The sequence below is a fragment of the Prunus mume genome, linkage group LG4 (genome assembly GCF_029339155.1).
Source record: "Prunus mume cultivar Tortuosa linkage group LG4, ASM2933915v1, whole genome shotgun sequence".
Classification (NCBI taxonomy): Eukaryota; Viridiplantae; Streptophyta; class Magnoliopsida; order Rosales; family Rosaceae; genus Prunus; species Prunus mume.
In genome coordinates this window covers 14,043,470-14,068,995 of record NC_142701.1, presented here as the reverse complement: position 1 = coordinate 14,068,995, position 25,526 = coordinate 14,043,470, and the positions used below count along the sequence as shown (strand labels likewise).

Below are 25,526 nucleotides of genomic sequence, written 5' to 3'. Positions count from 1 at the left end.
GGGGATCACAAGTCATGTCCTAACCTAATGGCCATACATAGACCCAAAAAAATAAAAAATCATAGAAAATGCAATTTCCCCATAATAACCCTGCTGTAATCTGGATATATCCAGAGCTGCAAAAGGAAAGTAAAAAACCAAAGACAAATAGGCATGGTGAAAATATAATATAAGCAGGTGGTCATGTTCCGTGGGCGAAGTCAAAGCGTGGGCAAGTAAACACCAAACAACAAAGTAGGGGGCATTCGTTGAAGATTGTGCCCAGAAATTACTTGCCCTTTGCATCACATCACATTGTGATATCTTCACACGTATAAAATCTCACTGCTTTGCGTATAAAAACAGTCCCAGAATGCGGAAATTCGCAAGCGGCAGACTCAGAAGCCTTCTCATCCGTTCTTTTCAGCAAAAGCATATTCTTTGTCCACATCACCCAAGCTCCTCGCTTTCTTCTTCTCTCCCACGTTTCTTGTCTTCCTCTACTCCAGTCCTAGATTTCCCTCCTCCTTCTACTTCTTCCATGGCTGACCCCTCTGCTTCCAAACTCCCTGTCACTCTTCAGAACATAAATCCCAAGGTTTGTGCTTTTTCCTGAGTTGGGTTTTTGTTATTTTGTTTATCTTTGCTGTTTTTCTGCTTATTCCTATTTATTATTGCTGTTTTTCTGCTTATTCCTGTTTATTTTTATGTATATTTGATAATCTGTTCACTGTTTGATTGTCCGTGTAGATGGTCAAAGGTGTTTGATTTGATGTTTCTGCATCTGGGCTGCTTTGATTTGTTTGTTGTTTTGTCTCCTGGGATTTAATGCAAAGTAGTTCCTTTCTTTGGCTTTAGTTTTCATGTTTTCCCAAAAGCAAAGGAAAGATTGATGGGTTGTATGGTGTGGTTGATTTTTATTTATTTTTCTATTTTTATTTCAACCCACACAAGTAGCCAGGAATTGTGACATCACTGACTCTTTATTTTTGACCCGAGTTCTTTTTTTGGATAAATTCATCTGACTGATCACTCATATTTGGGTCATTCTGATTGGACTACTTTGATTTTGATTTATTTGTAGAATTTGTAAGTTAATTGGTTCGTTCCTCTAGTTTTTATTTCTCACTGTCAAATACTAGTAATTGTGGACATCTTCTATTCCATTTATCATTCATTGGCCAGCTCACTCCGCACTACTAACTTTCTGTGTCTTACAGATTTTGAAATGTGAATATGCTGTCCGAGGTGAAATTGTCACCCTTGCCCAGGTACATGACTATATCGAAAATTTAATGCCTGAATCTCAGTGAAGTAATTTCTCTTATTTTTATCATAATCTCCTTTGTAATATCCTCCTGTCACAGAGGTTACAAGAAGAATTACTGGCTAATCCAGGCTCTCATCCCTTTGATGAGGTGTGTTTTCTTTCTCCTTTGATGAGTTACTGCTTTCCATATTGACTCTCTAGTTTTTAGGGCATTGTCACTTGGGTACTCACTTTCAATTATATGTTATACAGATACTTTACTGCAACATTGGAAATCCCCAGTCTCTTGGTCAGCATCCAATAACCTTTTTCCGAGAGGTTGGTTTATTGTTGGACTACATGGTAGATATCAAATAATGCTACAGCATCTCATGCAATCCTTAATTGTTATAATCATTGTGTCAGGTTCTTGCATTATGTGACCATCCATCCATCTTGGACAAAAGCGAAACACAGGGTCTATTCAGGTATTGGAAATTTTTATGCAATCTGCTTGGCTGATTCTTAGATGAACTGCGATTAAAATCCATCTGAAGATAATGTGACTGGTTTAATTGGATTGTGAACATAAAAAATTTGCCATTATATCATTTGGCATGTATAACATATAAGGTCAAATATTTTAGGCTGCCTTACAATCCTCTAGGAATCCATAGAAAAGTCTTCCTAGAAGTTAAATCTTATCTTTATGTGGATATCTTTGTTACCTGTTGCAGTGCAGATGCAATAGAGCGGGCATGGCAGATTCTAGATCAAATTCCTGGAAGAGCAACTGGTGCATACAGTCATAGTCAGGTAATGATCCCATACAGAAATTTGTAAAACTTATGCAGAACTCATAAGTGATATGACATATGACTCACTGCCCCTCTTCGCCCACTTTGGCATCAGGGTATCAAGGGTTTACGTGATACAATTGCTGCTGGAATTGAAGCTCGTGACGGATATCCTGCTGATCCAAATGATATTTTCTTAACAGATGGTGCAAGCCCTGCGGTATGTCCTGACTTCCATTCTGTTCAATTTTAGTGACGTCCCAATGTTCCCGAATATGTTAAGTTGCACCTCGCACCACTCATAACACATCATGCCCATTTCTCTCTTGCCAGGTCCATATGATGATGCAATTGCTGATAAGCTCAGAGCAGGATGGGATTCTTTGTCCCATTCCTCAATACCCTTTGTACTCTGCTTCAATTGCCCTCCACGGTGGTACACTGGTATGTCTGGATTTTAAGAGATTTATTCAAATGCTCAATGTCAATAAATATAAAATGTTTGGCATTTATACTCGAGCACTAACTTGTTATTGGATAAAGCTCGAGTTTTTATTGAACTGAATAGTGAATTGCCTGATTATTTAAAAAAAGGACGTTACATGACTGCCAGAAACTAGAAGTTGGAAAATAATTCTCTTTTATATACCATTTAACGTTGTAAGAACATTCAAATCTGATGTATGCAGGTTCCTTACTTCCTTGATGAGGCATCAGGGTGGGGATTGGAAACTTCTGAGTTGAAGAAGCAATTGGAGGACGCAAGGTCCAAGGGTATCAACCCAAGGGCCTTGGTTGTTATAAATCCAGGCAACCCAACAGGGCAGGTGAGTTATGAATTGCTTTTTGACCTTCAAAATCTTTGTCGATAAAAGAGTTTTCTCAAGGGGTTGCTATTGGAAGAGAAGCTTGTGTTTAATCTAGAATAGTCATTGGTTGAGTGTTTTGGTATCTTGTCTGCAGGTGCTTGCTGAGGACAACCAGCGGCAGATTGTGGAATTCTGCAAGCAAGAAGGTCTTGTTTTGCTGGCAGATGAGGTAGACGGATTGTTCTTTGGATAATTAACTTCAATTACTTTGCAACATTGTTGGAGCATTGTAATTGTAATCAGAAACTTCTATAGGTACTTTATGGGCTAATATTTTCAGTGTATTTTATACAGGTTTATCAAGAAAATGTTTATGTACCTGATAAGGAGTTTCATTCATTCAAGAACGTATCCCGGTCTATGGGATATGGCGAAAAGGATATTTCTTTGGTATCATTTCAATCAGTATCTAAAGGTAATTTGTTGGGTTCTTATGCTGTCATGATGGAAAGAGAATAGCTCATGAAAATCAATGAATTTGGGACAATTTATCATTGTTTCTTTTTTGGATGTAGGGTACTACGGGGAGTGTGGAAAAAGAGGCGGTTACATGGAAGTAACTGGTATAAGTCCTGACGTAAGGGAACAAATCTACAAAGTGGCATCTGTGAATCTTTGTTCTAACATCTCTGGTCAAATTCTTGCAAGCCTTGTCATGAGTCCACCAAAGGTCATTTTTCTCTCTTTAAATAATGTTGTATTTACTTTTTTCATAGAAATTTACAATGGGTTTAGAATTGAGGATCAAACATGCTCAAGTATCTTAAAGTAGGACCTAGTAAGCGATTTGACAGTAGGTTAAAATGTTGGAATCTCAGAAGTGGAAACAGGCATCTTCTAGTTTGAAACCAGTCGGCATTCACTTGTGATAGTTTTGAGGCTTTTTTAGCTAGTTGGACTAATAAATTTTCAAACATCTAAGTCAGAATTGATTTGACCATGTTCATTAGTGCTTCCTTTAGTGTACAATTGGGGCTTTGGAGGAGTACATTTTTCTTTGTTATTGCCCTTAACTTCGTTACACAGGGCATAAGGATTTGGAAACTCGGTCTTAAAATTGGTAGATCGAATAAGTTTATATTCTTTGATATTATCATCTGGATCATTTTTCCCACGGAGGAAGTTTCATGGTTGAATGCAGGTTGGAGATGAATCCTATGAATTGTATTGTGCAGAGAAAGATGGAATCCTGTCATCCCTAGCAAGGCGTGCAAAGGTTGGTACTTAGTAGTATGAAATGGTAACACAATAACGTGATATTATTTTCTGTTGATCTTTCTTAATAGCAGAACTGATTATGCTTCATTTCTCCCATATTTTTTTTTATTCTATTAATTGTATTTTTTAAAACAGACTTTAGAAGATGCGTTGAACAACTTAGAGGGTGTGACATGCAACAGAGCAGAAGGGGCAATGTATCTCTTTCCCCGCATAAACCTGCCTCAAAGGGCAATTAAAGCAGCAGAGGCAGCAAATACAGCTCCAGATGCATTCTACTGTCGCCGCCTTCTCAATGCCACAGGAATCGTGGTTGTTCCTGGTTCTGGTTTTGGGCAGGTTAGTTTTATCTAATTCTTTCTGGTACTGTTTCTTAGTGTTGCAGGAAATGGTTGTTGACCTAAATTGGAAATAATTTGCAGCAGATCAAGTGGTCATACAATATTAATTGTTTGGCATCTATAATTCTAATCAGCAATGATAAGTGAACCACATTCATAACAGTGGAATGTTTAAATCTTTAGTGTGCTAAGGGATGAAAAATATGGTCCCCTCAAAGTTGGTGATTGAATAGGATCACATTTAGTTAAACAAAAATATGAAGTGTATACAAATACTTAATTTTGTTGTTTTAGATTCTGTGAACGTCAGTAAGATAGTGTGAGACATACTTTTGGTTTGATTTTTCATAATTTTATTTTAAACTGAAGATTGTTTACATTTCAATCCACTGTGACAGGTTCCTGGCACCTGGCATTTTAGGTGCACAATATTGCCTCAAGAGGATAAAATTCCAGCCATCGTCACCCGTCTGACAGACTTCCACAAGTCATTCATGGACGAGTTTCGCGACTAGAAAATTCCCAGTTTGGTCTTTCAGGATAAGCGATGTAGTAGACATTCATTTAATGGAGACGAACATTTGTGTGAAGCCTTTATGATCCTTTATTTTTGTGGAGGATAAACATGTTTGGGTACAGTCGTAGTACATGTGATGAGAATAACATCTTTTCTTACAAGGCTTTAGGTTTGAACGGCATCAAGTTGTGCAATTGTTTTTGATTTGGATTTAAGCAGCTACACCACCCTCAAAATTGACCCTGTTCTACCAAGCATTGGTTGCAAATGACATCGAGTATATCAACAAATAAAAAGGATTAAACTTTGGTCCTTTTTAGTTTTTGGAATTTGAAATGCTTCAACTTTACATGGTTTAAGCAATTTGGCAGGCCAGGTAACATTTCCTGTTGCCCATGTAGTTGTGGATGGATTCAGAGAGTTTCTCATGGCCACACATTGCTTTCAAAGCCAAGGCCAAGGGTGGTGGTTGGTGACTGGTCTCTTTCATCTTCCATGATTATATTCACTTAGGTCGCAATCTTCAAAAGTAAGGGTTGCTTAGAACATCTCATATTTTATTAAAACATCAAATCTTTGCCACACAGGGAGTGGAAAATGACTTTGAAGTTGCTTGCATTCAAAATAAAAATAAGAACATCACATCCTTAAAGTTGAGTTGTTTTCTGCAATTATTTTTTTGAGAGGCGGGGAGGGGGTGGGATGGGTTTGGTTGCTTATGGCTATGAATGCTATTATTGACTCAGTAGCCTTTATACAAACCAATTAAATGGAACACGTCTCTACCACCATTATACGACTTTTCCAGAGGTTCTGCTCATTGCATTCAAATTATAATGCCCCACTGTTTTCTGGTGTTGATCTTAGTCAGACTCTATTATGGATTCCATGTGGTCCAACAAATACGACCTACAGTCCCATACAAGTTTACCCCCAAAAAACTTCCCTAAGAACTTTAAGAGTCGCTGCCTTTTGCAAGTGTGACACGAGGAGGACCAAGTTTTGCCAACTGTTGGACACATTTTGATGTTCAAAAGTTGATATAATAGTTGGGGGGTGATATATAGACATAAACGGTATTGGCCAAAACAGTGCAGCTTTTATCAAATTATGGACATCTATCTTGCTAAAGTATGCTTTTCTTCTTGTTTAGAGCATGCTGTTGTTGTTTTTAGCTGGTCATGAAGTAAATGAGTCTATTAATTTCACTGCCACATGTAAAGCCCTCATCACTCCTGCATGGACGGATGGGTAGGTCCCGAGTTCCAGTTTCCAAGTTCCAACAACAAGAAGAGGAAAGAAAATGTTGGGTTTCAGATGCTGGGATAAAAAGACAACAGAGAAAGCACGGGACAGATCTGCTTGCACTGTTTTGCAGGCTTCAGACGTTTGCTCTGAAAGAAATCACATGTGATCTTTTTTATACAGGTTTTTATTTATGTTAAATTGCAGAAAGACGGTCTATTAGCAATATTAATGTTGTCTTCAATTTAATCACCTATAAAGTCCAATAAATATGAGATTTTATCACAAAAGGCTTCGGTGATATTAATAGTGGAACCATTCATTTTATGTTATATTTTATGAGATATGATTTTTCCACTCTCCTTTTCTCCACTCACTTTTGCTTTTTAATCAATTTTGTTCTCTCTCTTTCCTATTCTACCCTTATCCTACATTAATTTCTTTTTACTTCACTTTTATATTAGTTCTTTTTCTTTATACTTAATTTTCCAACTTGCACTTCATTTTAATATTTTTTTTCCTTTAATCGAGTAAGAAATTAAGTGTTTTTTCCCCTTTAATATTGAAAATGGAGTGTAAGTTGGAAAATTAAGTATAAAGAAAAAGAAATAATATAAAAGTCAATTAAAAAAAAAATTAATGTAGGGTAAGGATAGAATAGGAAAGAAAAAGAACAAAATTGATTAAAAAGTATTAAAAAATAAAAGGGAGTGTAAGTGGAGAAAAGGGAGTGGGGAAATCAACTCCTTATTTTATTTAGTCAAGTTTCGGATATAAGACTTACATTCTTCAATAATTTAGATCTTATTTTGTTTATACCATATTTGACTAGCCAACCAAAAAATGACATGTGGAATTGGGGACCCACAATGGACCTACTAAATCTAGGCAATCTATTTCGTCACACGAAATACCATCGGCAGGTTGTGAGCCTTCGACAACCTAACCTGCCGATCATGGCTAAAAATCACGCTTCATTAGAGATTTTTCACAAGGACACGTGACGTCTCCTCAGGCGATGCCCACAATCTCACATTAAGGGGCACTAGTCCCCAAAACAAGGTAATTGTGACATTTGATTAATTAGCCATAACTTTGTCCAGATCACTATTTACTTTGTACTTGTTACTAACTTAAGCATTAAAGAACCTTCTTTGTTTCGTAGCCTATCCATCTTGCCAAAAAGTGTTCGACCATTTTTTCGCATCAACATGTTTTAATTTGTATTTTGGATTGAAACTTCATGTCATGTACCTTCTAGTTACATGGATGAGATTGGTGAAAGGTAAATTCCATTTTTTTATTCCCTTGTAACAGAAAGAGAAAAAAATTGCCATAACTGCTGTTTCTTTTTCTGGTTTCATTATGAGGTTAGAAGTACACAGCAAGGAACATTTTCTATGCAATTTTCCTTCTTTGTTTTTCATGATTGGTTAATGGGTATTGCAAGGGAAGCAGCCGCAAGAAATGTGGCCAGAAAAATGTGGGTTATGCCTATTTATCATCTTCTGTGCATTGTTTGTGGCCTTGTTAATTTGTTCAGAGTGTTGCTGCCTTGCTGTTGCTCTCCATTCCTCAGCTTTTCTATGCACAATTGTCATCCTCTTCATCAACTTCTCCTCCAGGTTTGATCTCATCTTCTGTATTTTCACCTAAAACCCCAAAAAAACAAATAAATAAATAAACAAACGTGTATCTGCCAAACTACAAAAGCATGCATGTGGGTAACTCCATTTGGCTTTACAAAAGAAATTTCAAGTGAAAAGAAGAGCGGAAAACACCAAAACAGTGCTCTTATCATCAACCACTAAAGAACAAAAAACCAAGCTTCCAAGCATGACTGGTATCCAACTCAATTAAATACTCCAGTTCCCCATGGATTTCTAAATGCTGCTACTTCACATGGGATTGCTAGTATTAAAATGTGAGGATGAAGACTTATAGCTTTCTCTCTAATTTCTGTGAGAGTTTGGTATGTAAAAAATTATATAATATTAAGCAAGACACTTCAATAGAGGTGGTCCAGTCTAGAAAACAAAAGGAGAATGGTGTCCAAGAGTGACGGGTGGCTCAAGGAGGAAGACAACAATAAGCTCCATCAAGCATTCCAACCAGAACCAATAAAATACAGTTTGCTAGCACGTGCGGTTTGACAATGCAGCCACTTAGTTTCCTGCTCTAAATATTTTAACACAGCAAATAAGATGAGGTGTCTTCAGCAAAATATATCACACTAAAGTGTTTGATGACATAACAGCAAATGTGCAATATGAATTGAAATCAAAAGACTGATAATCTTCTATATTGATTGTTAGGTCATGGCGGTTCAGGCTTATGAATAATGTTTGAATAAAAAAAAGAGTATAAATCTCATGTTTATGTACTTGCATTTCCATTGCCATGCAAAAGCAATAATTGGTTAAAGAACAAAAACCTGCTGGGATAAGAGCCCACCATGGAAAAAAAAAGAGATGACAAAAGTACCTCAAGCTTTCTTGACTGAGCTTCTGCTTTTGCACTTTGGAGGTTGACCCAGGCTTGGATTTTGGCTTCTTCTCTCTGATACCTGCACATTCAAACTGCATTTAAAACCAAATCTATCATTTGAAACAATATGTGGTCAAACTTAGTAATCCAATTACCTAAGGCAGCATTTGTTGTTTTCATCCTCTTCCCAGGCAGCAGCTCTAGATTCAGAAATACTTTCTCGGCATGGATGGCTTGTTTCGAAATGTCTCAAGCTCTTTGATATTTCCACTTCCTCCTCTTCCCTTGAGTTCCAATTCGATGCAGTTGAATCATATTGTGTCCCAAGGCACTCCTGCAACTGGGCAATGTCAATGGTGTTATTAGTGCTGCTAAAGTACCCCAAAGCCAATGGCCCTGACCGATTTGCAGGCGTATTATGGCGCGCGGGCGACGAGCACTTGAATGGTGTGTGGCACCTTGAAGTTGTTGAACTGCCAAGAGGCGTCATCTCTGTCCCAACATCTCGATGTTGTAGATGATGAACCTCTTCTGTGCCTGCGTCTTTCATGGTTTCACAAGCTGAGTTTTTGAATAGAAAGCCTTCTTTGGTTGGCTCTAAGTACCTGGAATTGGGCAAAACTGGTTCTATATCGTCCACAAACTTATCTACACAAAACAAAACTCAAATTTCAGTTGTAGGTATCATGTTATCTTGGAATTGCAAGTCTAGCTCCAACTTGAAAAATATTTTGGGTTATAATTAAAATGATGCAATTCCAATGTAACAGTAAATGTTTCAGCTAAAAGGTCTAAAGACAGGTTTCTTGCATAAAGAGATGCAGACTAAAAAGATAGTGAGCCTTTATTAAACTAGAATCATGGTTGTGTTTCCCAGTGTTTGAAAGATACACAGCAAACGAATACATGCAAAATTGGAAACTAGATTCTACATTGTTTAATACAATCAGGGACCATAATCAGACGGTAGAGGAAAAATTGAAAATATAATCAGTTTTAAAGAAAAAAAGAGAGGGGAAGATGATAGTGGCACAACAAGGGGGCAACGGGATACATAAAGCAAACAGGTCAAGGTTCCACTAAAGATTAAAGTTCAAATAAAGATTGTACCTTTTAGAAGTACATCAGTTGAGGTTGAGACCCTATTGAAAGCTTTGCCAGAGTTATGATTGTTCAAAGAGGCACAGCGTTGAAAGCTTGAGACTGTCTTTGACACTTTTTCCTCTGCGACCCTTGTTTTTTCAGCAAACACCTCCATTTGTTGCTTAAAGTTGTCACCTTGGTTGGCATTAACAATCTTAGTGGAGTCTGCTGATGGCTTTATGGTGTGAGCAGGAGAGTCATGGCAAGAGGTACTGATGAGCCACTTCTCTGCATCATCCCACTTTGAAGGAAAGCTCTTTCTTGCAAAATTCCCAACACTGAAGCTGAAAACAGGTCTTCCAGGTGTAGGAGGAGCTTCCAATCTCCTCTGTGTGACAGAGCTCACTCCCTCCCTCCTCTGAGCTGAAGTGTCAAGAAAACCTCTGTTGCCTTCTGAGCTGGCATTGCTTGGTACTGGGAATGACTTGACAAACTCAGAGGTCTCTTTGAGATTAAGCTTGCACAGAGGATCAGGGAAGGTGTCTGCAAATGGGTTGGTTTTACTTTTCCCGTAGAAGCTTGTACTGCCCTCTAATGGCGGTTCCTGAATCACAAACACCCAAAACAACAGGAAAGACAGAAAACAACAAAGACTAATTAAAACCCATTTGAGCACACAAAAAACAAAACCAAAGAGCAAAAGAACAGAAAAACCAAATGTGTTATCTTTACCCCACTAGATGAGATAAAAGATGGAGCTTGAAAGCATCTGGGGCTTGTGAGATCCATGGAGCCTTGTGGGTATGGATGGTTCTTTTTGTAGAGTCGCTAGCTTTTAGTATCTTGGACAAGTGCTTTGCCTATCTCCGCCATTCGGGTATAAAACTGTTTACTTTTGTCATAAGAAAATGACTGAGAGCAAAAGTTGCAGCAGAGAAGTAGCTTCAGCAGAAGAAAAAGCATTGACTGCTCGCAAGTTGCGAAAATGGTATACTAAAAAGTACTGTTAGAAAAATTGAGTCACATGGGGTTAGCCAGCAAGCAAAGCTTAGCTCTCTCTTCAAAATTTAGACTTACTCTAAACTACTGTGACATTTAGTCGTACTTGTACAGAAGCAGACTAGGAAGCGGACGAAAGAGTACCTCATAAAAAGAAGAGGGAGCTTTGGGAGCAGTGGACAAAGCCACTCATGAGTCCCAAGCGTGAGCAGAGAGAGTTGGCTAATAAATTGATTGTTTATTTCTTTTGCTTTCTTTTTGGGAAGCTTCGTTTGGTTTTTGTTGATCCCCTCTCTCTATTGCAAGTGTATATTACATTTATCTTTTCTTTTCTAGACTTACTCTATTATCTTCATTTGGTTTTCCTAATGGATTTTGGTGTCTCATTCCAGGCAAATAGATCGCACTAGATTTGTCTGTCTTGGCCTATAAGGCAGCTGGGCCTTCAATCCAAGTGTAAGAGGGATGTAAAGTCAAGTCAATAACAATTTGGTGGGTATCAAGAACTTGTATTGGGGACATTGTAAGGACTTTTGGTTTGTTGCAAGAAGTGGAACACCAAGAACACATTATACATTTGGCTAATGTCAAGAAATACACACAATTCATGTTCTCTATAATATGGGAGCATCTAAAACAGAATTGCTATACTCTTATTTTTAGCCATTTTGGCTAAAATGAGGGCAAAATGCAGCTCCAATAAACTTGCTATTTGGCTCACTACTTGGAGAACTCCCTATTTGAGTTTGGAGAGAGAAATTGAGGGCTCCATTTCTTCCTCTTATCTCTCCCCAGGCACACAACCCTTTCTCGCATCTTACTTTTTGATTTTTTTAATGAATTTTTAATTTAGAGAGAAGCACAGAGAAATAATAAAATATTAGAAATTAGCCAAAATAGAGAACATTGCTAAAGAAAATTATTTTTAAGTAGTTTGTTATAATGGCTTTCTAGCTATTTTACCTAAAATTTAGAGACTCTTGTGAAGTGATGCTCGTATCTATCTTAGTGTTAACAATCTCTATTATTGCAATTTGATTTCTTTTTTAGTGTAAGTGGAAAAATAGGAGTGGGGAAATCATTGCCCATTGCAATTTGTCTTAGTGGAACACTTAGTGATTGTAATGTATATGTTGTTAAGTTATCTTTAATACAAATATGGAAAGAAAAAAAATTCATTTCACTATCACTAAATTGATAATATGAGCCTTAATACGAGAGATTGATGTTTGACATCAATGTGAGATTGATAGTTGAGAACTATCAAAATCTGAATTGGTATCAAGTCCAGGTTCTAGGAAAAAGTTTGTCATTAGACTTTTATCTTCTAGAAAAGAAAAGATAAATGTAATATACACTTGCATAGCAAGAGGAACAAAATGATTGCTAAAAGTCAATTGAAGATGCAATTAGGGAACTTCATCATACTCGATCAAGCTTGTAGTGGAACCATATTTTTTTTATACCAACCATATTGGGAGAGTAGGAGAATTTCTCACACACACTACCAAGGTGCCAAATGAGTTTGAACCTAATATCACTTACTTACCAATAAAAATTCTTTTTCACTAAGATAGATCCTGTTAACACAGTGGGACCATGCCTAATTTTTTTCTGTAGTAAATATCTCTTAAAAACACATGTAATTGTGTGCAAGTTAAGTTTTAAAGAATTGTATGATATATGTATTACACTTTGCTAGAGTCGTAGTGGTATACATGCCATAATATAATTAGAGGTTCTTGTTAGTTTTGCTTTATGATTGTAACATACTACTTATATACTAATTCATGATTTGGCCAATTCGTTTAATAAACAGTCATGTTTGCTCCATATGTGTACAGTGTATACATAAGAAATTCAAATTTTAAATCATTTCTCATTGGAGAGTTACAAAATGATTGTAGTTTATATATATATATATATATATATTTTATACATGCAATATTGGGGGAGGGAGAATTTCTCTCTCTCTCTCTCTCTCTCTCTCTCTCTCTCTTTCACACACACACACTACCAATATGTCACATGGGTTTAAACTTGAGATCGTTGATCTGCAAGTTAAGACTCTTTTCTACTAGATTAGACTCTGTTGACCATAATTGTAGCTTTATGTATAGTTGACAGGATATCACACTTCATTTGTTCCACTAAAAACAAAAGAATAACATGAAAAAAAAGGGCCATACATATTTACATACATATGTAGAGTTTTCTTCATAATGACATTTAGAATTTTTAAAAGCATACAAGACTTTATGAAGCATCATCTTTGATTTTTCTCATGTACAATGAGTAAGTAAGGAAATATTTTTTTAATAATTAGATAAGAAATTTATGTTACTTTGAAAGATAAGGCAAGTGTTTAGTGATTTAAGTAAAACATGTGGGAGCGAAGTAAAGAAGAAAGGGGTGCATGGAGTTAAAACACTTTAATCTTATTTATGGCTCTCTAATTTAGTTTAAACACTTCAATCTTATTTAACGAAATGAATGGAAGATGGCGACATTGGAGAGAATGCATTGTCTATTTGGATTTTAGATGTTATATGATGAGAAAGACGACATGAGTATCATTGACTTTTGCATAAAGAAGACCATGTCAGAGAATATGTTAGGGATAAATAAATAAACACACACAAAGTCGGCAAACCTTTTTTATTTTTTATTTTGTTGTAAAAAAAAAGAAAAAAAAGAGATGGATTCACCTAACAACAGATGAAGTAGGCAGAAGTCGAAGTGTGTCATTGTTTCTAAAGAAGTGCTTTTGGTTGGTCCATTATGAAATCGAAGTATGTCTTTTTGTTATGTAAAAAGTCATTAAAAATGCTAATCGAAGTAGGTAATCTGTTTGGGTTCTTATCATGACTAATGTAAACCATGTGTATAAAGGGATAACGAGAGCTTAATTGCCAATTCGATTTATATTGTTAAAAGCTTGTGCCAGTCATTAAGAACGATATGAGAATTACATTGGAAGACCTCCTATTATTTTAATTACCCTAGATTTAAGGCTATGAGTGCTAACTTTTACAAGCCGTAAAAGCCGTAAAATTCAAACATTATGTAACAACTTTTATAAATAGCATGTCCACCTCTCGTTTCATGATTATAATTTTGAAGTTTTCTTATTCTAATGCGAAAACAATTCTTACAATTCATGTATGAAATGTCCCCAGTGCATTCAAGCAAACTAGAAATGCATATCTTCTTTGATAATCTTTTGTTTCCAACAACATACATCTGCTCAGGAGCAATTTTTGACCTTAATTGGTTCAATAATTGATCAAAGCTATTTTGAACCAACATGGAATCATTAACCATTTCAAAATGTTTATATATATTTGGACTCATTCTCAAAAACTGACCATATGCAAGTCACGTCATAGAAATTTGGATGGACATAATAGAAATGCCATAGGTGGATCATCATCAAAACACAAAGTCCATGATTACACATGAATATTGTCATGTTCTCATTGAAGGTAAGTTCTCATTAAGAAGTCACATATTCCGTCTAACAAGAAAAATTTACCTACAGCCGTTCTATGAAACGGATGTTCCACACTTGTTTGATATTTTAATTTTGGTTCAAAACAAGAATGTTGGCTAGTTTTTTCTCCATATGTCATAATATATGAATTGTAAGTAAACCAAACGTTAATTTGATTTGGAGCCATGTGGTTGGACCACGAAAATACACAAACCCTCGTCTTAGAGGAAGTAGTGATTGTAATGTATATGATATTAAGTTTATCTTTTTTTAAAAGAATAAAAAAATTATTAGTCTAAATTAATCTAATTTACAGGAAGAGTGATTCGAACGTGGGTGCAAGGGGATGAACTCACTGCCCTTACCAACTTATCTAACCCAAATATGCAATATTAATTCATTTTTAATTGAAATGTGAAAGACACATTTTCATTTATAATATTACTAAACTGAGTATATGAGAATTAAATAGGGAGCTTTAGTAAGATACCTAAAATAGGGGTTGAAATTATAAATTAAACCCCCCCAACATGGAATGCACTTTAGAAACATACCAAAAAACCATTTACTACATAAGAAATAAGTGTTGAAGTTCCTATAAATTACATGACTGCCACTCATTAACTTAAAACAAGCCCAACACAAAAAACGCAAAACAAGCCCAAAAAGCCCGAAGTACATTGTTAATATCATGTTATAAAGTAAATTATTAATATCATTTCATACAAAAAACTATATATAAAAAACCCAAAGAAGCCCATCAAGACATCTGATATCCTTTGCAAAAATCACCTCCAATTGTCCACAATTTCAACACAACAATCACAAAGACAAATGAAAATACCTTTACAAGGAAAAAAAACAAACACACTGTTAATACTATGTCATAGAACTCTCTTCCAAGTAAAAATCACATTCTGTGTAACATCCCACATCGACCAACGGAGAAGGGGTGATATGCTTTATATGTACATGCCTGCCTCCATCTAGCATGAGGCCTTTTGGGAGCTAATTGGGTTTGGAGTCATGAGAACTCTTCGAAGTTAAATGAGTTGGGGCTAGAGAAATCATAGGATGTGTGAACTCCACTGAGAAGTTGCTCATGAGTTTCCAGAAACAAAACTTGAGGGCAGAGAGGGGCCCAAGGAGGACAATATCGTGCTACGGCGGAGCTGATCCATGGATGTGATAATTTGGTATCAGAGCCACTCTGCCGTGTGGTGCGAGTGTGCTGATGAGGATATCGGGCTCCTAAGAGGGGTGGATTGTAACATCCCACATCGAACCCGGGATGTGACATTATGCATATCATAAACTTCAAGTACATAGCTATATATAGAAGCAAAATATATAGCACGCTTTGTTACTGAAAATATGTATAACAACTGTTCATACCACTTAAGATAACAAATTGTATACCTTACCAACTTTAGTCATTCCAATACCACTATCAATAATAGTTAAGGTATTATTGTTTTTGTTGGGGATGAAGTGGGCGAAGAGCTCTGGCTGACCATCGAGCTTGCTTTTGTCAATCAAACTCTCAAATCTAATCTTATCAAGAGCCTATAAACAGAGCATGACATAATGAGCCAAAGGAAATTTAATTCAAACAGAAACATTATCGAAAAACTTATTCTCTACATAGCTTTTCCACATCAATTTAGCAAGAGACAAGAACACTAAGGACATTTTATAAAGAAATTTAAAAAGCATGCATGATACATAAATATTACAACTAAACCTTCTTATATTCAACTTACAAACGTTTCAATACATTCTTTTAATAGGCAAACAGGGATCGCAAACTTCTGATAGTATGAGAAACTCAAATATCCAATTGACATTCATTATCACATCATTATCATTGAAAATGAAACAAATACCCAATTGACATTCATTATCACTATCATTATCATTGAAAATGAAACAAATACCCACTACCTTCATCAAAAAATGAAACAAATACCCAAAGCACTAATCAAAACCCTAATGTGAAATCAAAACCAAGAAATCCATAAGTAGATGAGCTGTAGTGTTTTTAAGTCATAAGAGCATCTCCACCCATAAGGGCTAAGTCTAAGGTAAGGGCAAGTAAGGGTTGCTGCTATTCACGTGAATAATGTCAGCCTTGCCATTTGTGGTTCCACCCATGAGGGCTAAGTCTAAGGCAAATATAATTCATTGTACTTTATTTCTTATTTTTTTTTATACTTTAAACTATTAATTTTGATAATCTTTTGTAATTAAATTTTTGGATAAGATTTTTGGTTGTCACGTGTCCATTATTTTTCAGAAAAGATTTTCGGATGAGAATCTCAGTTGCCACGTGTCTTATTCCAGATAAAATTTTCGGATATTCATTAAAAAAAATTATAATCTCCGATTTCAGATAAGATTTTCACCATCTAAAATTGTGCCATGTGTCCCATGTCAGATAAGATTTTCAGAATATTTTAAAAAAATTTATAATCTTAGATTTCAGATAAGATTTTCACCTCTAAAATTGTGCCACGTGTCCCATATCAGATAAGATTTTCATATATTTTTAAAAAATTATAATATCAGATTTCATATAAGATTTTCACCCTCTAAAATTGTGTCACTTGTCATCTCTATCTTCTGAATATCTCTATAAAACTACACCATCAACTCATACATCTCACACCATCTCTTATCTATTCCTTCATTTCTCAGATTTTACAAAACATATTCTACTCTCAATGTCAAACTTGAGGAGGGTGTTGGAGAGGCAACAGAAAGAAAGGGAAGAAATCCGGTGTAGACATGCTGAAGAAGATCGGGACACCGATGAAGAAGAGGAACAAATGCTTGCAGTAGCGGTGTGTATGCTTAATCAATCAAGCAACACCGTCGTCGTCGTGCCCCGAATCTGGACAGACGTAGGGAGTCTCGGGGTAAGAATATCTTGGAGGATTACTTTATCCCAAATTCGTTATATCCTATTTCTAAGTCTCGAGAAAGATATAGGATGCAACCACATTTGTTCCAAAAAATCATGCATGATATTTGTAGTTACGACATATACTTCATTCAAAAGCATGATGTTGAGTTTTGGGTCTTATCCAGGAGCAAAAACTCACAGCTGCTTTGCGGATGCTTGCTTATGGGGCATCTGCAGAGCAGGTGGATGAGATTGCAAATATGGGAAAATTTACTATCCTAGAGTGCTTGGTGAGATTCTGTGATGCAGTGGAAAATTTGTACATGAGGGAATACCTTCGCAAACCCACGTCGAGGGACCTACAAAGGCTTCTACAAAAAGGCGAGGCTCGAGGTTTCCCAAGAATGATTGGAAGCATCGATTGCATGCATTGGCAGTGGAAGAATTGTCCTACTGCTTGGCAATGAGAATACGGGAATCGGAATGGCCAAAAAAGTATAATTTTGGAGGCCGTAGCTTTATTTGACTGTTGGGTTTGGCATGCCTTCTTCGGGGTTACCGGATATCAGAGTGACCTCAATGTCCTTGGCCAATACCATATACTCTGGTGTATACTACCTTGCCGACGGAATTTATCCTAGGCGGACGACATTCGTGAAAACAATTCTGAATCCCCAATCCAAGAAGGAAAGATGCTTTGCTTCATTTCAAGAAGGTTACATGAAAGACGTGGAAAGATGTTTCAGTATCTTGCAAGCTCATTGAGCAATTATTAGGGGTGCTGCTCGGATGCTAGATAAGGAGTGCTGCGGAGTATTATGATGACTTGCATCATCCTCCACAACATGATTGTGGAGGATGAGTATGACTACAATGCTCCAGAGGTGTTTGAACTTGATCCCATGAATATAGGCGTTGACAAGAATATATGAAGGGCCGATAATGGACCAAATGGACTACCAATGGAGCCCGAACCGTTAGTTCGGGATGGTCGATTCAACAACCCCATGATTGATCGTTATCAAGAAATGCAATCTTCATATGTTCACGAGAGACGTCAAGTTGACTTGATCGAGCACTTGTGGGAGATGAAAGGCAATCACAATGGATGAAGTCAAGATTAGTGCTTTGTTTGGAATTATGCTTTGTTTTTAATTATGCTTTATTTTGTGTGAGGTGTTTTTTGGAATTTTACTTTTTACTATTATTATGCTTTTATGTATGGTTTGTTTTGTGTGTTGTTTGCAATAAATTAAGGTTTGTTTTTAATTAATCTTTGTTTTGATGCTCAAATGTTTTTAATAAATAGTCATATTATTTAATGCTTTTTTTATTGAATAAAAAGGAAACAATACAACAAATTAAAGGATAATACAACAATACAACAATACAACATATGGCAAATGTGTTTCAATACAACCTAATGGTTTTCATCATTTAACCAATCCGTATTGCTAGGTCCATTGTCATGGAAAAGTTTTCTTCTCATCACATCCCTTCGTCTATGCTTCCAATAGGCCTTTGTTTCAGGAGACATATGGCTCGTATCCATGGTTATGATTTTCATCTCTCTATCATTCATGTCTTTTTCTTGTGCCTGCTGCTATTGAATTACAAATGCTTCCTCTCGTGCCATGTCCACTTCATCTCTTTTCAAGTCTCTCTCAATTCTTAGTGAGGTGTTCTTAGCTATTTGCTCCAATAATTGTACACATTCATTGTTCGATGTGCCCCTTCTATTGTCCTTTGCCGCATTTCTCCCAATTGGTCTCTGCGGACGTGGAGTGGTGACTCCGTTTCCATTGGGGAGTCCAATGGCGAATCGGTTGATGGCAAATCTTGGAGCGGCATCTCATTCAACACAACACGCGGACCGGTGGGAATAATTTTGAATCTCGAACAATCCTTCATAACTTCCCAACATTGGAAATGCACAAAACTTTTTTTGCCTTGCCCCATGGCATCGAACCACATTTGTGCTTGTATGATCTATTAAAAATAAATAATTGGAAGTGCAAGAAAAAAAATTATGCAAGAAAATATAAACTATTTTGAAATGCAAGAATAAAATTGATTATGCAAGAAAATATAGACAAATTGGAAATGCAAAAAAAAAAAAAGATTATGCAAGAAAAAGAAATAGAATATGCAATAAACAAAAGTTACATTAAATTGATTAAAATGGCAATTATAAATATTTTACCTCATCGGTAAGATTTTGACCGCTTCAAATGTTCTCCATTGCTTTTGTCAAAGCATTTCTCCATTTCCCTAACTCTTTATTCAGAAGTTTTCATCTACTAGACAAGGCCATTTCAGTTCGAATGGAACCCAATCTTTGACAAAATTCTCCATGAATTTTTCTCCACATATGATGGAACTTCATCTCATTGCCCGTGATAGTGTCATGACTAACGTTCACCCAAGACTGAATACAATGCAATATCTTCCTGAGTTGTCCACGAGCCTCCTGGCTTCGACAGAAGATGCCATTTGTTTTGTTTTTTTTTTTTATACAAATGGAAAGTAGTAGAAAAATGTGAGTGGAGAGTAAAAAATATTGGAAGGAGAAGAGTTTGTATGGAGAATTGGTGTGGAAAGTGAAAAATGTGAGTGTAGAGTAAAAAATATTGGAAGGAGAAGAGTTTGTATGGAGAATTGGTGTGGAAAATACATGTCTAGAATATATACATGTCTAGAGTTGGGTTTATTTATAAATTTGTAAAAAATATTGGATGGAAGAAGAAATTGTATGAAGATTTAGTGTGGAAAGTAAATAAAATGGTTAGGTATTTATAGGGAAAAAATACAGAATTTTTTGGTATTTTTTAAAAATTCAGAATTTTATTTTTTTTAGCCAAAAACGAGGAGGACCGTCGGATTTTGGAAAAAAACAAATCGGAGAGTCCCGGTTGCGACACGTGGCACATACCCGTTGGATTCATCGGGGTGACGTCACCGACGTCCACGCCCTCGGGCTACCCTTGGGCTTGCCCAGCTAGTAGGACCAGGCTTGCCCGATCTTGTTGTCTCACGCTGGAGCTTGGTCGGGGGGCCTCTTGCCTGAGTTTGATGTAGCGCTAGAGCTGCTCTAAGAGAACAACTAAATCATAAATCCATAATATTCTCAAACTTTTAACTAAAAAACTAACAACGACTAAAGAACAAAAAAATTAGTTTCCTTGCCATACTGAATGAGTTTGGAGGTTGATTTGTTCAAACATCTTCAACTACATTGCTGCCTAGAATTTGACAATATGGTTTCAACTAGCCAATTTAACATTTGAGAGCACAATCAGATTAAGAATGAGTTTGGAGATTGAAGGTTTGTAAGAATCGCCATTGGCTCGGAAGAATCGCCATCGGTGAACAGGAGATCCCGGTTGAAAATCGGGAACACCATATGGATCTGGCCATTTTGGAATATATTGTCAGCGAAATCAGCGATCCGTCAGGATTGGTGTAGGCGAAAGAGAAATCATCTTCATCTTCGTTCTTCTCGGAATCATAGAATCATTAATGAATATAAAACTTTTTCCATAAATCCTTTTGTTAGTGTTAATTTTACCCAAAAAGTCTGAATCCGAGTATTTTAAGAGGCAACCTACCATTCAGATTATTGTTCCTCGATTGAGACGACAACACTCACGAATATTTTCAAGTGCTGCATTGAGACAATTTTTGCATGATGCATATTACGTGCCATCTCTAGTAAAATTCCAACATTGTGCTAACCCATATATGAAAGTATTTTCTTCTGTTGCATATTTTGATGTGCTACCAACGATTGCACTTTGATAGCTTGAATCTGGTGTGTCTTTAGATATTTTTTTTGTCAGTAATGAAATCAAGTTATTCTCATAATTCCCATTAGCTAAAATTCTACATGATTGAAACAACTATGTCCCAAAACATAAGGACCATAAGTTAGATAAGATGAGGTATCTTGGAGAAAAACAAAGAATAGTGAAAGACTCACAAGGATGAATGGTTTTGAGGAAGCATGTTCAATAAATTGAACGAGGATTTAGTTTAATTCCTTAAAACAAACGCATATACACACACATGTATAACAATCAACATCATCTTGGTTCAATTTATATGATATATATTCATTACGCTTTCGTCTAGTCATAGCGGCATACATGTTATAATTTAATTAGACTCTTATTAGTTTTGTGTTATGATTATAAGATACCACTTATAAACTAATTCATGATTCGGCCAATTTGTTTCAAAAAGAACCACGCTTGCTCTATATTAATATTCATAAGAAATAAAATTTTAAATCATTTTTAGAGAGCTACAAAATTAAATGATTGCGACTTTATGTATAGTTGATGGGTGATTGCACTTCATTTGTTCATATATATATATATATATATATTATATATATAGCACGCTTCAGTTGAAAATTTATCAAATAAGCTTATTTAAGGGACATCTTTGTATGACTCACCATTCATTGTATTTCAATGATCCTAACTGTCTAGTTTGTAGATATTACCTAAAAGATCATCTTTACAAAAAATTACTTGAATCCGAAATCATTTGACCACTTAATTAGATGGTTATTATTATAGTATTTTTTTTGAAGCACCGTGTTCGTCTATTTTGTTAGTCACAATTAGATGCCTTAATGATTTTCAATTTGCATGTTTTTTTGCAAGGATGATATCTGAATGAAGACTTGAAAAATAGACAGTTTGGATCGTTGAAAAAAAATCGTAGGGTATTTAAGGGATCCCTAAATATAAGGGGACTATATCCCTCAAATTTAATTGAAGGGTGCCTTTTAGGGTCTTTACAAATTTTTTTTTTTCGACGATCCAAACCGTCTAATTTTTTTAAGTCTTTATTCATAATTCATTCTTGCAAAAAATTAGACAAATTGAAAACAGTTTCAGTAACTAGTTGTGACCAACAAAATAGACAAACACAATTATTCAAGAAAATACTAAAATTACAATTATTAATTGAATGGTCAAATGATGTCAGATTCAAGTGATCTTTTGCAGAGATGATCTTTAAAGGAATGTCTGCAAGATAGACAATTCATATTTTTGAAGTACAATGTGGAGTTATCCCACAAAACGTTTGTGGAGTCCACCATACATTGTCTTTTAATGCTCCGAATTGTCTAATTTTTAGATATTCCCTCAAATATCATTTCTGATAAAAAATCACTTGGATGACTTAAGTGAGGGGTAATGGTTAGAGTTGCATGTTTTTGTATTACATTTCTGTCTGGTTTTATTGATGATGCTTACAATCAGACCAAAAAAATTTGATGATGCTTACAATTGGGATGACCTGAGTGAGGGGTCACGACTCACATATATACAATTGGAGGACCTGACGAACTCTTGTGTTTGGGTATACTCTGTGAAATATAACCATGAAAATGAAAAAATCTCCCTACCTTATCATGCAAGTTGGATTAAATCGATGGTAAAGGTACGTAGTCGGCCTTTACCCAACCTTCAAGTAGGGTAAGATGAAAATATACCATACGTATTTTGTGCTTAATTTCACTTGCATTTCAACTCGGTGCTTTCAATTCAATTTGAATCTCATTATGTGCGTGTTTTTTTAATATATAAAGAATACAAGGGATCATGGTCCATTTAGGAGATGCATAGATTCTGAATAATAAATTGATGAAGAAAGGCTGGCTTTGATGCAAGCAAGCAAGCAAGCACATTGATCAATATGTCTTAAATGCACATGACATGAGGCTAAAATCTTCAAGAATTGAATTTAAAGAGAAGAAAACTTGCACGACAGGGAAACCGCATCACCTCAAAAGGACCTTTTTGATTCGTTTAGTTTGCCTAACATTTGACTCTCCTCCTCTTCCTAGTTCTTAAACCAGACACAAACATTGAAAAACTAGATACTGCACATTTAAATATAGTAACAAGTACTTAGAGCCATGTTGACATTTGATGTCATGATCCTATAATAATAAGACACGACGGGTTACATCCGAAGGAGAAAAATGAAAGGTGATATGTAATAATTACTACTTTTAAATTGCTTATCCCAACCTCTTAAAAATTTGTTTACATTATCTCTGCATCAAGGCTATGTTCTTGTTGCTGTGCACTTCATATAGAAATGCTCATAGTGGAACAACACCAAAACACATGCTCCATGATTACACGATCATCATATAGCCATATTAATGTGGTCATGTTGAAGGTAAGCTCTCATTGAAAAGTCACATTTTCTGTTGAAAGAAAGATACGTGCTTACGTTCGTTTCATGAAACGGATGTCTCACACTTGGTATATCATATGAATGGCACACAGATCATACGGGTGTAGGCAAATTCTTCTCCTGCATAAGATATTCCATTTCTTTTTAAAGCCTTTTACTCCATGGGCGGTGATGCGATGGGCAGGCGTGGTGGTAAGTCTAGTTGGAAAACACTGCCTCGGACAACGGTATAAGAATAAAGAAGAGATTATTATTCTATGAACCCTTGATTTTGATTGATAGATAATTTTTTGTTTCTAAAAAAAATTGCTGGTGTAGAAGAAGTCTGATGCAGAGCCAATAGCTGAGCAAGTTACAAGTAAAAGCAAGGATAATTTATTATATTCAGTCACTAGACATCGCAAATTGAATGATGTTGCAACATCATCACTCCTACAAAAATAGCCAAGGGCTCTCCTTGCGCATCTTCTATTTTATACAACTTTCTCCATCTCATAATATTATTGTTTGTCCATATTTAATTGTCCTTTCTTTTTCTTTCTTCTTTTTTGGTTTTGTCAAAACAAACAGATGAACATAAAAATACCCCAGCAAAAAGAGAAAAAAGAATAAAAGAAAGAATAAATTCTCTGTAAATTCCATGGATGACTTATTAAGAATTTATGAAAAGACCCCACCAACCAATGATCTCAAAACAGGCAGAGCATCAACCAACAAGCTAACTTGGGTTTCACCGGCAACAACAGGTAGAAGATAAGCAAGATGGGCCCAAGAGTTCTATATTTACTAATATAATGCACCATGATAAGACATAACCCATCAATAATTGAATTTTATATCTGTACTTGATCATCCTGCAAAACCAGAAAAATACTTATACGACTAGAGCATCATTCTATTTCTGGTTAAGCCATAGCCCCCACCAACAATACAGTACAACTTCTTCTTCCTCATCCACTGCTTCTTCTTCTTCTTCCTCTTCTTTCTGTCACATAAGATCAATGGCGGCAACATGTTGCTTCTCTCCTTGTATCCCAACCCAAAAATCTGGTCCAGCAATAAGGCCTTTCAGCAGAGTTTTGAGGCTCAAACACTGTCAAGTTTCTGTCAAGATCAAAAGCTCTACACTCAAGATCAGATGCTCCTTGAGAGAAGAGGTCAGTATTTTTTTTTCTCACTAATTTTCCTGTTTCCAGTCACTGAGGCAAGAATTTTAACTGCACAACTACTTTTTTTCACAGAAGACGACCTTGAAAATCAGCATCAGTCACCAACTTTTTTTTTTCTTTTCTAAAACAAAATGGGGTGAAATGGGATTTGTTCAACAAACATTTCTTGTTAATATCTGATTGTATTTTTTTTTCTTTTCTTTTTACAGGTTTTTGAGGATCGGTCCAATGGAATTATTTGCTACAAAGATGACAGAGGTGAAATAATTTGTGAAGGATTTGATGAGGGTCCTAGATATTATCACCAACAGAATCCAAGAACAGGTTGTCAACCCAGGTAGATGATCAATTAATCATAATCTTAATCACAATCTTAACACAATTAAGCATGGATTATGAAATTGATCACCTAGTTTACTTTAGGCTCATCTGATTATTTACTGGTTTTGGTCAAGTTCAGCAGAGACGCTGAGATCTTTGATCTACTTCAACAACAAAGGTGGCTTAATTTTATCACAGACACAGAATTAAACCGTGCTGATAAAGGCAGTGTTCTGCAAGAGGACATCAAAAACTGCAACGGCTCCAACACTCACCGCTAATCAGCTCAACCCAAGTGTCAAGTCTCTCGTCAAATCATATAAAATGGTTCCACAACTTTAATATGCCCCCAATTATAATTATGTAACATATGTATAAAGAAAGGCATATCCTTCAATGAATCATATAATTGAATATCATGCATATGCATAAATGCAATGTCTTTGAAGCACAGTTTTTTTTTTTTTCTTCTTTTTTCCCAGAATGTAGAGGGTCAAATTCCCAATGCTTTCTCCTTCCCCGATATATTTTCAAAGGACCCACAAGTATAGTAGGTTTGGAATAATTGCTCATGAACTCGAGTTTTAACATCCGTGTAACGTATGCGAAAACAAAAGGGTCTATATGAAAAC

The 25,526-nt window shown here is 35.9% G+C and overlaps 3 protein-coding genes across 4 annotated transcripts; 2 read left to right on the top strand and 1 right to left on the bottom strand.

Moving 5' to 3' along the window:
• Nucleotides 1–151: 151 nt before the first annotated feature.
• ALAAT2 (alanine aminotransferase 2) lies at nt 152–5,151 on the top strand. The gene is made up of 15 exons (XM_008229885.2): nt 152–577; nt 1,200–1,250; nt 1,347–1,397; nt 1,502–1,567; nt 1,655–1,716; nt 1,966–2,044; nt 2,141–2,245; nt 2,359–2,469; nt 2,715–2,852; nt 2,989–3,063; nt 3,189–3,309; nt 3,410–3,564; nt 4,036–4,110; nt 4,248–4,451; nt 4,852–5,151. The coding sequence occupies exons 1-15, from the start codon at nt 353–355 to the stop codon at nt 4,966–4,968; spliced, it is 1,635 nt and encodes a 544-aa protein (XP_008228107.2). The 5' UTR covers nt 152–352; the 3' UTR covers nt 4,969–5,151.
• Nucleotides 5,152–7,545: 2,394 nt separating this feature from the next.
• LOC103327555 (Remorin family protein) lies at nt 7,546–10,839 on the bottom strand. The gene is made up of 5 exons (XM_008229886.2): nt 10,518–10,839; nt 9,813–10,389; nt 8,858–9,350; nt 8,700–8,781; nt 7,546–7,867 (listed from the first exon to the last, which is right to left on the bottom strand). Exons 1-5 carry the CDS (start codon nt 10,572–10,574, stop codon nt 7,649–7,651), a joined length of 1,428 nt encoding a protein of 475 aa, XP_008228108.2. The 5' UTR covers nt 10,575–10,839; the 3' UTR covers nt 7,546–7,648.
• Nucleotides 10,840–24,207: 13,368 nt separating this feature from the next.
• LOC103327556 (LL-diaminopimelate aminotransferase) lies at nt 24,208–25,313 on the top strand. 2 transcript variants are annotated; one of them, XM_008229888.2, is made up of 3 exons: nt 24,208–24,561; nt 24,783–24,910; nt 25,029–25,313. In XM_008229888.2, the coding sequence occupies exons 1-3, from the start codon at nt 24,406–24,408 to the stop codon at nt 25,102–25,104; spliced, it is 360 nt and encodes a 119-aa protein (XP_008228110.2). In that variant the 5' UTR covers nt 24,208–24,405; the 3' UTR covers nt 25,105–25,313. The 2 variants fall into 2 exon arrangements, with proteins under 2 accessions (XP_008228110.2, XP_008228109.2); XM_008229887.2 differs by having other exon boundaries at nt 24,216–24,561; nt 25,034–25,313.
• The last annotated feature ends 213 nt before the right edge of the window (nt 25,314–25,526 follow it).